This window comes from Chlamydotis macqueenii, chromosome 15, assembly GCF_036417535.1.
Source record: "Chlamydotis macqueenii isolate bChlMac1 chromosome 15, bChlMac1.mat, whole genome shotgun sequence".
Lineage (NCBI taxonomy): Eukaryota > Metazoa > Chordata > Aves > Otidiformes > Otididae > Chlamydotis > Chlamydotis macqueenii.
This window is the reverse complement of record NC_141570.1, coordinates 12,947,228-12,962,084: the sequence shown is the minus strand read 5'-3', so window position 1 is coordinate 12,962,084 and position 14,857 is coordinate 12,947,228. Positions and strand designations below refer to the sequence as shown.

Genomic DNA, 14,857 nt, shown 5'->3' with positions numbered 1-14,857 from the left:
AGCCTGCCTGAATGGCCAGTGCTGAAGAGCCAGCTTTGCTGTCCTTGCTGCTTCCAGTGAGGAGCAGTCCCTTCTTTCAGTTGAGGCAGACCAGCCACGGTTGCCTCGGGATTTGCTGGGACGATCACGGATCGATCTTGTTTTCCTGCCCTGCTCAAGGTGGAGGCTTGTGGCATACTAGTGTCCCTGGAATCTCTCCTTTCTCTTCTTGCTTCCCTGAGATTTGAATTTCCATTCTTCTGTCACAGCTGCACTCATCATCCCTTCCCTCTTAGGCTCTCTTGGGCCAGCAGGTCCTGACCGCATCGCTTCAGGGTCTGGCTTTGGGGCAAAAAAGCAGCAGTTGTCTGGGGTAGGCAGCCCGCTGGGCACTGGTGGGGCAGGGAGAGCGTGCAGGCCACGTCGTGGTGACTGCAGGGCCGAGGGACGATAGAGGTGGAAACCCAGACCTGTGTTGCAGGATTTTTGTATCAATTGTCGCAGCATAGTGTATAGTAAAAGGCACTTAGTGATGCTGAAAGGTGCTTCAGAAGCCTTTTGTTTTGCTCTGTGGATGCTGTAAGCAGATGCAGGCTGTTCCAAGAGTCCTCGCAGACGGGAGGAAGGCGGCTGTGGCAGCACTTTCTGATCTAGCAAGGAAGAAGCAGTGCTAGTATCGTTCCTGATGCCCTCCTGTCCTGGGGATTTAACCTGTTTCTGGAAAGGTGGCTCGCCAGCTCTTCCCAGCCAGTGTGATGCAGAAGGTCCTTCACAAATAGTTTCACCATCTACACAAAGCCGCTATCAGCGTCGAGAAACACTCCCATCTTACAGCAGAGCTACAGCCCTAGCAGCATAATGGACGTTGTTGAGTTCTGCTGAGGCAGGTGCTTTGAGTAGCTGCTGTTCATCCTGGTCAGGGCTGCTTGGTATGCAGGAAGGTGGTGGCTTCTTGGGCAGCTCAGTAGGCTCCAAGGTGTACGCTCTACTCTACCTTACGGCATTTTTTGTTGTTGCAAGCACCTTGCCTCTCTCAGGCCACTTTGATGGGGTTGTCCAGCTGCTGGCGAGTCCACCCGGCCTGCCAAAATGTTTATGGAAAGCTTAATGATAAATGACCCCCCCCAATGCGTTGTGCTGTTGGGAAATGGTTTGGCAGCAGGATGCCGTGGCCCATGAGCCAAGGTCCGAGGTGCCAGCTGGAAAGCCATGGCCAAACATAGCTCTGAAAGGGCAGGCGGGAGAGACAGAGTGTTCTGGTTGCATTCAGCGCTGGATCTTTTGTTTATGGTTTACTTTGTCCTGTGAGCCAGAGAAATCCAGTCTAGGGGGATCTTCCAGGCTTCTCCAGCAGCAGCTTTTTTCCATCAGTGGAGAACAGCAGTGAGCGATGCTTTCCTGGCTACCCTGCCATCGTCCCGCACTGAGCTGAAGGCTTTGGCAGTCGTGTGAGCGCTTACTTCATCCCCAGCCGTGTTCTTGCGTGCTTGTACGAGTGGCTGGAGATCCAGCTCCTAAAGCGTCTGAGAAGCTTTTCTGGAGAAGTCTGCTTTGCACTCCTGGGTGAGCGTGCTGCGCCTCTCTCACCTTTAAAAGCTCATTGCTTATAAGCCTGGTCCACCCCTCCAGCAAGTAAAGCAAACAGGAGCTTTTTTTTTTTTTTTCCTTTCCACTTGGTTATGTGGACAGATCTTTGGGTAAGCTCCTGCTGCAAACAAGTTTGGGTTTTGGCAGAGTAAGTGTCCACGTGTGCTCACGCTACAATAACAGGTGATCTCTGTGTTCCTTGTTCAGTACGCAACGTACTCATGTGGAAATCTCTGTTACTGGTCTGTTTAGGGTGCCAATCGCAGTAGCGTGGACCAAAAGCAGAGTGGAAATGAGCTTCAAAAATCAATTGTGAGAAGACCAGAGACAGGTCTGGGGGCGAGTCGAGCTGTCTTCCACCTCACACAGAGATGCCTGCAGGCAGATTGAGGAGGAGAAGAAGAAAGGCTCTTGGAGGGTTCATGAGGGCTCAAGAACACCCTTGATCTGAGAACCTGAGGGTGCAGCTTTTCGCTACGTACTGTGGGAACTTGGGCTACGTGATGCTTACAGAGGTGCTTTGTGAAAGTAGTTGAGAGGTGCGGAGATGTTACGGCGCTGACAGCCACCCAGGTGCTTAGGGAGCGATTTAGGCTGCAAACGGGAAACTGTTTATTTGCCTAGTTGAGTAAATTAAAATTCTGTGCACATTATTTCAAAGGAGACTTTAAAAGAAAAAGAAAAAACCCAGCAGATTTTACTTGGAACTGCCTGCAGAGATGGAGCCAGCTCCCTGTCTGCGTGCTGTTCTCTCTAGGGGAGAAAATGGTAATGGCAAAGCCTGTCTGGGAACATGGTGTCTGGAGCGTGCCAGCGCTACTTGGAAGGAGTACCACGTTATCTGGCAGCCCCACGAGCTGGCCAGGGGTTTTTAGGACTGCTTCCTCCATCTGCTGAGTAAAAGTAAAGCCGGTCTTATTTCCCAGGCTGGGAGGATGAGGACAGAAGCAAGGCATTGGACAATCTGGCCTTGGTGTCTTCTGACCTTTGGGAAGCGTTCCGTGGCAATCTTCACTCTAAAAGTGCACGCGTGGAGCTGTCTGATGACTTGGAGGGTGAGCTGGCAGACAGCGCGTCTCTTCTTGCATTTAGAGATTGCGGTCTTGACCTTCCACCCGCTCCCGAGAACTGGGGGCTGTGTTTCTGCTGGTGTTTTATCCTTACTCCTATTTAAAGAAGACCCAGGCTGCAGCTGCCAGCGAGCTTAAAAACTCTGTCCTCCTCGAGCGTATTTCTGGCAGAAGCGGCCTTCGCAAACTGGGTCTTGGGTCTGTTTCTCTTGGCTAAAGGAACTTGTCAATCCAGAAATAAAATAAGTAGACTTTATTTAACTTGCTGGCAGTTTGTCTTGGAAGGGGGTCATCAAACTTCTTGCTTTGTTATTTCCTGACTCTCATGCGTTCACACGTGCAGCCTTGGAAGCTAGAAGTCAAGACAAATATAACAAAAATTAAAAGAAAGCTCAGTATCTTCCCCCCCCCCCCCGCCCAAGTGCACTTAAAATGCGATATATCCTGATAGTAGTATTTCTTTATTGGATTCTCAAAAAGCAGTATCTTTGGTTTTCCATAATTTTTTAGTTATGGAAAATCATTACTTCCTGATTATTTTTTCCTATCTAAACCTAGGAGAAATTGATTCTCTTCACCTCTAAAACAAAACCAACCTCCAATTCTTTTTGAGTATGAAGTTTTCTGACTGTTCTAGAAATGACACTGCAAAAAATTATGGACTGTGGGCATGAGCTCCAGACTTTCCTTGGAGGAAACTGCCTGCTCCCCCCACCCCACACATGCTTCTGCAATTACGAAAATTCATCGACAGGTTCCTCAGAACAACCTCAGACCCAGATTTGGAAGGGCTCCCTCTTCGTGTTGGCCTGTCAAACATGAAAACCGACTCACCACACGTGACTTGCCTTTTGTACCCTTTCCCTTTCTGTTTTTTTACATTTGAGCCGTTCTGCAAATGTCGGGAACGCAGATGCGTAGATGTTAGAGGGCCAGCAAGGACAGAAAAAGCCAGCATTGCCTGGAGAGCGAACGGCCTGGGCTGGCAGAGCTGTGCCGTGAGGCTGGGGATAAAGCTTGGGTATCAGAATTGTTCTGACCAAGGCTTTTAAAAATGGTGGAATTGAGCGGGAATCAAGTGCCCCTGTGGCTGGATGCCCTGGTGTTTGTCGTTCCTGTGTGCTCCCAGTCTCATGCTGCTGGTTATTTCTTTGAGAAGCTTGAGGTGTGTCACGGCTTTGCGCAAAGCTTCTGTGCAGGCTTCCCCCAATTCTTCACAGGCCTTGGCGGCAGCAGATATTACAGAGCTGTGTTTCAGGAGGACTGGGTGGTTTGCGTTTCCCGTCTGCGTAGTGAAATCTTCTGTTCCAGTGAATAAAGGAGCAACTCCACTGGCACATGAGGCGCTTGATGGTCTCCAGGTTGCACCAGGCCAGATGCTGGGCGGTTTGTCAGCCCATTCCTTCGCTGTGTCTGGGCGTCTCCTAGGGAGGACCAGGCTGCCAGCTGAGATTTCCTTTTGCCAACCTCAGATCTTTCACTTGCGCCAGGGCCTTGCCATACGCACGCCGTTCCTGGAGGATACCCCTGATTTGGAGAAGACTGGTTCTGCTGAGCTTGCTGCGATGTGCTCTGTTACCCCGGAGCCCAGCTCGGGCTGGTTGGGATTGTCCTTGGCTCGGCTCTGTGGCTGCTGGGTTACCTTCCTGCTGGCACTGCCTCCTCGCGCAGCACGAGATCGTCTGTTCCTCCGGAGTTCCCGTTTCGGGGCCTCTTCATTGCCGTTCTGTGAAGTAACCTTGAAGTGCCTGTTGTCACTTGGAATGCCCTTGATTGCGAAGAAGAGTGTGACAAGGAGTCAGAAAAATAACGGGAGGGCTGCAGGAAGGCTGCTGCTTCAGTCAGTTCCCTAAACACTGCGTGTGCCCGGCTGGTACCCAGGGGCAGCTCCCAATGTGTTGACTTGTGTGCCTGCAGGGCCGTCCGTAGCCCATTTTCCTTGTGCCTGTCCTCAGAAATACTGCAATTCAAGACCAGCTCACTTGTGAAGAGCTGCTGCGGACCCAAGTGGTGGCTAGCAGTCTGGTCGTGGTCCTGACTCCTGCTAGCCGGCCTCGGGGTGAGGGTAGGGACCTTCTGAGGTGCTGGTCTGCGTTGTCGCAGCTGCAGGCACAAACCTTCCTGCCTTCGGTTGTGCCTGTCCTGGTTGCCAGCGTCGTTGTGCTGCACCTTGAGAGGGACTGGGAAGTGAGTTGTGGATGTGGGTGGCGTCTAGGAAAGGTGGATGTGGGCCTGAGGACGCCCTAGGTCCCTCTCTTTCCAGAAGAAAGGGCGGTGGGAAAGGTCCTTCAGCGGGACCTTCATCCAACCCTCTGGGGTCTGGCAGCATCGCTGTACTGCGTGTGTCCTCTGCCGGTGCAGCAGTGACATGAGCAACGCCGGCTGCCTTCAGCAACGCCCGGCCGTGAGATCTGTCCCTCGGAGATTCTCTGTGGCTTATTGGCACCGCTCGACTTCTTCCCTGCCAGCGGAGAGCCGACAGAACGAGGCAGATCTGGAGAGGGCAAACGTGCTGAAGATGAGTGTGCTTTATGAACTTTGTCGCATTCTGCTGCCATCCGGGCACTGAGTGCAGCTGCTCTGCGTGAGGGGAAAAGGAACAGGCTGTTTCTGCCTCAGTGAGGCTGCGTCGGATTTGTGACAGGAGGAGGGGATGTTCTGCGTCCGGATGCACAGTCTCCGAAGCAGTTCTTCCTCCTTTGTGGAGACTGCTGCTTTGGAAATGATTTGGGGGATTTTCAAGCTGAAACAGGAGTAAAACTTTTCCCTACCAGTCTGGGACTGAGTTCATACAGACCTATTGTCTCTGTTTTCACCCTAGCAAGCACACAAGTAATGTGGCTGGAGATGTTCTGTCCCTTGGCCTTTTGGTTTCTGCGTATGGAGGTGGCCTTCCAGGTGCATCTCCCTTTCAGTTTGCCTACTGTGAAACTTCCTGATGGCTCCTTTTCTTCCACCAGGGAATTCTCCTGGTGTATGACATCACTAATCGCTGGTCCTTCGATGGGATAGACCGATGGATAAAGGAAATAGATGAGGTAAGCCGAATGGAAGAACATGTGGAGGGGTCTGTGGCAGAAAACCTGTGGAGGTGGCACCTCTGATTTCTCCTTCCTTCCTTTTTTTTGAAGCATGCCCCAGGTGTCCCTCGGATCCTGGTGGGAAACAGGCTTCACCTCGCCTTCAAGCGGCAGGTGCCAACGGAGCAGGCCCGGGCCTACGCGGAGAAGAACTGCATGACGTTCTTCGAGGTCAGCCCCCTGTGCAACTTCAACGTCATCGAGTCCTTCACGGAGTTGTCCCGTATCGTGCTCATGCGGCACGGCATGGAGAAGATCTGGAGACCTAACAGAGGTCAGTGCTGAGGGAGGTCCTCCACGTGGGGACGGCGTGAGAGCTGGACGGGCTGAAATGGAGAGGTAGCGCTGACTGCCGAGGCGGGGGGTGTACTTATTGGTAACTGCGGGATCCGAAAGCACCTGGCTCGGAGAAATGCCTCGGGTCAGACAAGCTGGAGCTGAGCTGCGACACACTGCCTGTGCCAGTGCAGGAACCCGGCGGGCAGCGGTGAGGGGTGGGCAGCTCCAGAGAGTGCTCAGTGTGTCTAGGATCTAAATCGCCCTGGGGCATCCTGCAGCTCTCCACTTATTCTGGATGAGGCCGGGGGCGATTAAGCTCACAATTCAAAGTACTTCAATCAAAGGGCTGTGTGGGATGAATCCAAGTGTAAGCACCTCTGTCCTTAGCTCGCGTCTCCTGTTTTGGGGGGGGACGTGGAAGCAGAGTGAGCCCAAGGAGCTGAAAAGCACTAAATCACATCCCTGCTGTCGGCATGCAGTGGTGGGCTGGGGTATTCCATATATCCAGGCACACATACTGCGACGTGGCAAACAGCAAGCACGCTCCACGTTTATGTCTCAGCCTGTTGCATTTGAAGCAATATAGTCTTGTGTCTCATGTTTCTGGCTGGAGGTAGCGGTGTGCCCCGCTGGCCGTCTGAGCAGCAGGAGTTTACCGCTCCTGGGATGACCTGCCTTCCCAAGGATCCTCAGCTCTGGCTCATGAGGGAGGGAAAATCCTGTCTGTCAGCCCCCATCACCAAAATGTCCTGCCCCCCACCTGGCTGCCATGCCACTGTCTCCGGCTCGCAGAGGGGTGGTGACCGGGAACTCTCCTGAACCTCTTCCCGAAGCAGGGCTTGTAACGGCTGCCTGCCTGGGAGTGGGGGGCTGCCTGGGAGGAGCAGGGTGGCTTTGGAGGAGCAGGGTGGCTTTGGTGCAAGCTGGAGGTGGAAGCGTGCCCTCGTGTGGCCGCTTGCTGGGAAATCCACTCCGCGCAGGCTTCCCAAAACGCTCGCACGATGTATGCTGGGCTAAGAGGGCGCTGGGAAGCCCGAAAGGGCAGAGCCTTCTCCTGGCTCGGTGGGATTTCTGCTGCAGACACTCTGCGGAGAGCTGGCCTCGAGCAGGTCCCAAGTGAGACTGTCCTGCTGCAGAGCTTGCTGACCCTGGGGCCTCCTTCCCTGGGCACGTCCTTCTGGTTGCCCAAACGACGGCCTGAGAAGTCCGGTGTCTGGCAGGAACATGAGCGAGGCACTGCCTGCCCTGGGCGTTCTGCAGCGAGGAAGGGTGGCAGTGTCTGAGCCCCACGGTGACACCAAAGCTGGTGTCACACAAAGCACTGACATCTAAGGCAGAGCTTTTCTGGGGTTTCCCAGGCTTTTGTCCTAACTAGTCTGCTGCCTGTTAGAATCACGGAATGGTTTGGGTGGGGAGGGAGCGTTAAAGCCCACCCAGTCCAACCCCCCTGCCAGGAGCAGGGACATCTCCAACCAGATCAGGTTGCTCAAAGCCCCGGCCAACCTGGCCTGGAATGTTTCCACGGATGGGGCATCCACCGCCTCGCTGGGCAACCTGGGACAGTGCTCCACCACCCCCAGTGCAAAAAATTTTTTTCTTATGTCCAGTCTGAATCTCCCATCTTTTAGTTTAAAACCATGACCCCTCCTCCTATCACAAAAATCAAGGCTCCTATGCAGCCGTTATCAGCTTGTCTCCCCAAAGGAGCAAGAACTGCGCAGCAGAAGGAATAGTTGTGGGGAGAAGGCAGCCCTTGAAACCTCTTGGCCCTTGACTGTCTGGTCTTTTCTCCCACCAGTGTTCAGCCTGCAGGACCTGTGCTGCCGAGCCATCGTTTCCTGCACCCCAGTCCACCTCATCGACAAGCTGCCGTTGCCCGTCACCATCAAGAGTCACCTGAAGTCCTTCTCGATGGCCAATGGGATGAACGCGGTGATGATGCACGGCCGGTCGTATTCCCTGGCCAGCAGCGGGGGCGGGAGCAGCAGCAAAGGTAACAGCTTGAAGAGATCCAAATCAATTCGTCCGCCCCAGAGCCCTCCTCAGAACTGCTCGCGCAACAACTGCAAGATCTCTTAGCAGGATGGACGCGCCGTGAGCTTCTAACGTATCCACACCCACCCACCGATGTACAGCTGTTTGCACACTTTACCCTTTTCAACTGGATCCTTGCGGATGGGCCACGGTTGCTTTTCCTGACGGCGCGCGCGCGAGCGTTGGGAATGTGCTCACGTTTTGGCTTGGCCTGCGGAGCGTGGTGCCGGCTGGATCTCGCAGCGCTGGCGGGGAGAGGACTCTGCCAAGTGACCCTCCAGGAATGCTTTGGGCTTTGCCTCTTGGCCCGGGGTGGAAAATTCAGCAGCTGCCGGGTTGGGGAGGGGGGGAAGGGGAAAAAAGCTCATCCAGTCTCGATGGAGAAATGGATTTAATGGAAGATTGAGAGGCTTAGGGGAGCAGGGAAGGAGAGTCTGTGCTGCAACTTTAACTCTTGGACTCCTGAACAGATTGCTGGTGCAATAGTGATCGTTGGATGTAAAGGGGGGCGGGGGGGGGAATAAATGGGGACAGGGGCCTAATGACAGTTTTCACCAGGATGTTAACCTGCTGTTGCCAAAAAAAAAGAAAAAAGGAAAACAAGGCAAGAGTTGGCCAATTAGAAAGGGGAAGGACGCAGTCTGCCTGCCTCCTTCAGTTATTTGTGTAATTATTATACATATATGTATCACTTGTTTTTTAAGGTTGTTTTTTTTAAGAAGCAGTCAGGGAAAATTTTACGCAGCCGTGTAAATACAAGCACTGGATTGACTTTCCCAGTGTCGGCAGAGGGGAAGAAGGGGAGGATTTTCCGACAAAAACACACAAATGCTTTATGAGGCTTCAGGCACCACCCGGGCTCACGCTGGGTTTTTCAGTACTGTGTGTGCAGAAGGGAAGAACGAACGATTCGTGTGCGATGTACCCCGAGCTGCTTTGTTCCAATCATTTCCTAAAACTTGTGCGTGCTGAGGGCAGGGTGGGATGTACGTGGAGCGAGGGGCAGAGCGGAGGGGCCGGGGTCTCGGGGTGCCAGGCAGGACAAAGAGGCAGCTCGGAGGTCAGGCTGATGCCGTGCGTTGCACCTTCAGATGTGCGGCCGATTGAGGACTGAGGAGTGGAAGCATCACGCCTAAAGTGGAGAAAAAAACACCAAATTTTGTCCCTTATTGCTGCAAAACCTCGGCCGTCGCTCCCAGAGGCCTCCATCCGCGACGGCGCCCCGTGTGACAGCCCCCCGATCCTGGCTGCTTCTTGCTTTGCTTTCCCAAAGACGTTCCGCCTGAGCTGTCATTGCTGTGGCTCCTCCTGGATGAAGGTGGGGAAAGAACCGAAGCGCTTATCCCACTGGAGCATGAAGGAGCCAGGGACTGGGAAGGTGAAGGGTTTGTGTGGGAAAACAGCGATCCCCAGGTCCCGTGGTGGCAAAGGCGCTCGGCTCTCCTGATGGCACTGGGAAATTGGGAAAGCGTTTGCTTTGCTCTGTAGGACAGCTCCTGGGTTTTAGAGGGGCGTGGCGCTCAGCGGCGAGAGCCTGGGACGTGCACGTGCCTTGGGGGAAGATCTTGTGTCGAGCAAAGGCACGTGCTTCCGCAAAGGCACGTGCTTCCGCGGCTTCGTCCCGTGGCTGCTCTGTGCTGGAATTCACCTGGAAACTTCGAAATAACGCCTAGTGGGGCTTGGCAGTGGGGCTAAGCTGTGGCAACAGATTCTCGTCGGTGGCCAGGATGTGTAGATTGAGCGGTGTGGTAGACAGTGAACTGCTTTACCTCGTGCTGGGCCGGACCCCTCCTCAGCGAGGAGCCCAGCCGGTGCAGCGCTGCCATCTTCCCCCTGGTGTTAGCAGCTCCTAAGGCCTGGGCTCGCTCTTCTCCCGCATTGCGTGGGCAGAATGAAGCCGCGGCGGCTCCCGCGCGGCCGACGGACCCGCTTTGTGCAGGGAGCAGGCAGGGGCGCGTCCCTCCGCAGGGGACGTCTCCTTCCCCTTGCTTCTGAGCCACCCCGGGAGGTGAAGGAGCCATCCCCCTCCCCGCTCCGCGGAACGAAATGCAGCGCGCGGCTCGGTCTCTTGGCTCGTCTCTAGCATGCTTTATTGCCCGGCTCAAATGAGCAAGGAGAGAATTAAACCCCAGGCAGATGGAGGGGGGAGAAGAATCCTTTGTAGTGGTGGTTTGGCTCGAGAGCAAAGCCGCAGCCGAGCCCAGCGTGGTGGCACGGGGGCCAGGGGATTTGGAGAACCTGTCTGGGATGGCTGGCACCTGTTTCCCATCACTTAACTCGCAGCAGAAGACAATCGCTGGCTCGGCGGCGCGGGGATATACAGCCAACAGGTGACGCGCCCCGGCACCGCAAAAGCGACTTCTCCTGGAAAAACATCGTCCGGGCACCGCAGGGCCCCTTCGCCGCGCTGCCCCCGGGCACCGGCCTGCGGGCACAGAGGGACGAGGGTCTCCTTTCCGAAATCACAGAGCTGCTGCATGGCTAGAAAGTCTGTGTACCTCTGCTTGGTTTGGCTTTGCCACCTGTGACACCTCCCACGCCTTTTCCCTGCGGTTGGTTTTTTTGGGGTTTGTTTTTTTTTTTTTCTTCCCCCCCACCCTGTAAGGTCTCAACAGATCCTATCGGAGTGAGAATGAAAGACTTGCCTGGAGCAATTGCTCAGCAAAAAAAAAAACAACTTTTTTTTTTTTTTTTTTTTTTTAATTTAAAAGGAAAAGATTCTTGCATCCGATGTCAACACTAGTCTGTAGCTGCTCTCCAACACTTGTACCATTCCTGAGTTGTTTTTTTGGACTATCCTTTTATTTTTTTATTCTTTTGTACAGTCAATGTTGTTCAACTGATTATACATGGATTTGTTTTGTATAAATTAAAGTTGGTTGGTTTTTTTTGTTTGTTTTGAACTACCACTTGGACGGTGGAGAAGTTGTATCAGTTTTTGTGTGGGATTGGGAAGAGGCTGAAGGGAAAAGGGGGTGGTTTTGCCCAAAACTGGGCATGTGGGGCTGCTTGTGGTGCAGGTGTCTATTGCCACTTGTAGATCAACCACGCAGTAACTCGTGTTAACCTCGCATTGCCTTTTCTCTTAAAGTCATCAATCTCAGCTTGCCTTTTCTGAGCAGTCTTAAAGCCATGATTCCTGGCTCTGGGGTTCTTTTTGCCATTTTTTACAAATGTAGCAGCTAAAACTGTTTTTATTAAAGGCGTGATTCTGACAGAATTGCTGATTTTTGGGTAGTGGAGCCCTAACAAAACACAGAGTAGCCTGCAGCACCTTTAGTAGCGTAGGTGGCTGTGGGAAGCCAGGCTTGCGCAGGGTTGCGCGCGGTCCCTGGTCCATGGGGTTGGGTTTTGCAAGCGCTCGAAGCCTTAAATCTCCTCTTCGGGTCCGTGTGATCTCAAGGGGTGAGGATCCTGCGCTACACCAGCATCCACCCGTCCTCGACCAAGCCGAGAGTCAGGCTGGGGTGAATGTGATTTGGAAATGGAAAAGATGCCATAGGGACCCCAACACCTTTGGGGTGTCACCGGCGCCGGGAGCCCCCAGAAAAGGGCTTTTCTCCTGAGGCGGAGGGAAACTTCTCGCCTGCTCCTTTCTTTCTTGCTGCCATCCCACCTCCCCTTGACCTCCCCGTTTCCCCGGCCTCCTCGCTTCCCCAGGATCAGATTTTCCACTTCGTACCAGACTGGCCACGCTTGTTTTAACAGCTTAAGTAGTAATTGCTGGGGCTGGGAGGGGGCAGGGGGAAATGAGATAGTGTCTGCAGCCTGGAAAGCCCTGCAGCTAAGGTGAAAGCCTGGTCAGGGCAGAATCAGAGAGACTTTTTTTCTGCTTTTCAGGGAGGTTCTGGAAGTGTCTGTTCCCTCTCGCCCAAACAAAGGCTGTGTGTGGTTTCAGGTGGGGTGCGGACAGCCGGAGCGCATTACGCTGGCGCGGTGGGGGCTGCCTTTGCTGCAGCTGCCTCTGCCTGGGCAGGGCAGGGCAAGAAAAGGCGCCGCGCAGCCCCGGCGTTGGAGAAAGGCTGGGGGAGCTCTGGGGGTCCCTGCTCCTTGGAGAGAGGGAGAGGGCACGGGTTCAGGTCTTTCCTTGACCAACACGCCAAGTTGGGTGCGTTTCTCTGAACCCGTCTTCCTGATTTGAGGGTTGGTCCTGCTTCACCATGAGGAAACGGTGACCTGTATCTTGAGATGCTTGAAGATGAGGATGCACCCACCCATGGGTGCGTTGGTGGGCAGGAGCCCTCCTCCCTGGGAGCAGGGTGTTATTGGAGCGGGAGATGTGGCGTGGTGCCCTTCCCTCCACGACGGGGTGCTGAGCCGCTTCCTGCACTCTCTTGTCTTGAAAGGAGGTAAAACACACCCGTGTTGGTGACCTTTGAAAGTGACCCCCAAAAAGTCCCCATTTTGGGGTGCCTGGAGGCAAACAGTTTGGGAGAGGCTGAAGTTAGGGCTGCTTTGAGCCTTTAGATGGTGAAAAGTCTGTCGCGTGTTTAGTCCAGAGTGGGGAAAAGTCACTTTTTCTTTCATCTTCTGCTGAAGCAGCACTGGAAGAGGCTGGGTGGGGGTCCCCAGGCATGGGTGATGATCTTGAGTCATGGGGAGCTGAATTTCCAACCATGCAGCCCCCATCGTCCCTCCGGCCGGCCTCGCACCGCCAAGGCGAAGGTTCCCGGCAGGTGCTCGTCCCAGCCTCACGGCTTTTGGTCTCGATGACGGGGGGGAGACGAGGTGTCTTTGGCTCCAGTGTGACACACAGGCCACCCCCCAGGGGCTGCTCCACCGAGGGGCTGCCACGCTGGGAGCCCACCCAAACCCTGGGTGGGCGTCTCCTCAGGCTGCGTTGCTGTGACCACGTGGGCCCCGGCGTGGGGACGGATGAAAGCCGAGCTCCGGGTATTCTCTTCCCCTTTTCCCTTCCCTCCTGTACCGGCACCCTCGGAGGGACTCAGGACACTCTAAGCGCACCCCAAAGTGGCTCTGTGCCCCCAGGCCCCATCCTCGGGGAGCAAGGCGCCATGGCAGCCTGCCACATTGCCTCCCGGACGGAGCGAGCTGGATTTGGGATCTCCTCACCCAATGCTGGTGTCTGGGGTCAGCCGGGAGCTCTGGAAGGCTCCGCAGGCAGGGAATGGCCCCAGCATCTCCTGGGCCAGACCATTCTGATGCAATTCCCTGTTTGCAGAACACGTCGGCTTCCCCGTGAGCGTCCGCGGGGCAGCATAACCTCCCCTCCACGTCCAGGCCTGGCCAGACCCTCGGGCGGCTGCTTGGCCACGAAACTGGGGGGCACAGCCACACGCTCCAGTGGCAAGCTGGCGTGGGGGTCTGCCCGTGCTTTGGGATTTTGGGTGTCCAGAGAGCTCTGGCACGGAGCCGCTGGCGGCGCAGCCGTTTGCTGCCCAGGCAGGGAAGCGGCGGTGGCTGCAGGTCGCGGTGCTGTGTCAGCGGCACCAGCGGGGAGGTCAGCATGCCGGGGCACGGCGGCTGCATCCCGCTCGCGCCAGCGCGGCGGCTGTCAAGGGCCCCCAAAATGCCTGCTCCGGTGCGACGGGGCTTCTCCCAGGAGCTGCAGGCAGGGGAGAGCACAAAACCAGCCCATGGAAAAACACCTCTGGGGTGCAGGTGGGTTGATTTCCCCCCAAAAAATGTCAAGCAAATGCTCCTCCTTTTTCTTTTTTTGCCCCCTCTAGCCATGCCCCCCAGTTTGGAGCCCCTGGACCTGGGGCAAAACCCTCGGGTGGGTTTGCCACTTCCTAGGAGCTGCGGACCCCCGGCCTGCGCGCTGAGGCGGGTGGGTCACAGCTCTCGCTGGTGCCTGAAGAGTTAACGCTCCCAAAATGCCGTGAGATGTTCCTGCTGCAGGTCAGTCTCCAGCAGGGATTAGGGAAATCTGGCCCAGGAGCCAAGGCCGGCTCCCGCCAGCTTAAGGCCGGCTGCGGGACGTGCTCGGGGAGGATAGAAGGCCGAGAGCGGCGTGCCGGGGAAGTCCAGCCGGGGTCTGGCACAGCCAGGCACTGCCTCTTGGCTCAGAAACATACAGCCCGTGTAAAAAGCTTGGCCATAAATCGGGGGGAGGGCTGGGGGACGCCCTGATGGGGCTGGGTGGGCACCCACGCTGCCTGCGAGCCGCATTCCGGCTGGTGGGACGCTGGCTGGCTGGCGGGGACCGGCAAGGGTGGGCGCGTGTCGTGGCGGCACCCAGCTCCTGGATGCGTGGTGGGTGCACAGAGGCGAGGCGCGGGGTGAGGGGTCCCTGGCTGCCCCGCGGCGTGGGCTCCGCGTGTGGCCCCACGGAGCGGACAACAGGCTCTGGCTGTTTTCTCATCCTGCAGGAATTCAGCTCCATGGGCCGGCCGGGTTTTTTTTTTGGTTTTTTTTTTTTGAGTGTGTCCCCCCTCCTCCTTTCACTCTCCCTCTTTGGAGATTTCCCGCATTCTGCCTTTGATCTCCCCCCGTGTTTGCCCAGCCGATCGGCGGGCTCGCCGGGGTTAGAGGCTGAGGTCAGCGCCTTTCCCATTCCAAACACCCAGAAACATCAGTGGGAAGGGAGGGGATTCAGATTACAAACCTTCCCGTCCTCCCCTTCCACCCCACTCGCCCCGCTCACCGCAGCCGGGGATGGACTGAGCCCCTCTCGCCCGGGACCCCGCTGCCACCGCGTCCCCCACGCCCCGAAAGCCGAGCGGCCGCGATGGATGGAGGCGACGGGCGGCGTCGCCGGTGGTCCAGCGGGCACTGGGCGCGCTGAAGGGCAGAGGTTTGGTCCTCTGCTCCTCCTCCTCTTCATCCCCCTCGCCCGCTCGCCTTCTCCCTCATCCCCTCCATCCC

The 14,857-nt window shown here is 55.8% G+C and overlaps 1 protein-coding gene across 1 annotated transcript in view; it reads left to right on the top strand.

Moving 5' to 3' along the window:
• RAB40C (RAB40C, member RAS oncogene family) overlaps positions 1-10,932 on the top strand; it is a 33,500-nt gene extending 22,568 nt beyond the window's left edge. Inside the window, exons 5-7 of the mRNA XM_086759485.1 lie at positions 5,597-5,674; positions 5,768-5,990; positions 7,794-10,932. Coding sequence (XP_086615611.1) covers positions 5,597-5,674; positions 5,768-5,990; positions 7,794-8,074 — 582 coding nt within the window. The 3' untranslated portion in view covers positions 8,075-10,932. The remainder of the gene's footprint in view (positions 1-5,596; positions 5,675-5,767; positions 5,991-7,793) is intronic.
• The last annotated feature ends 3,925 nt before the right edge of the window (positions 10,933-14,857 follow it).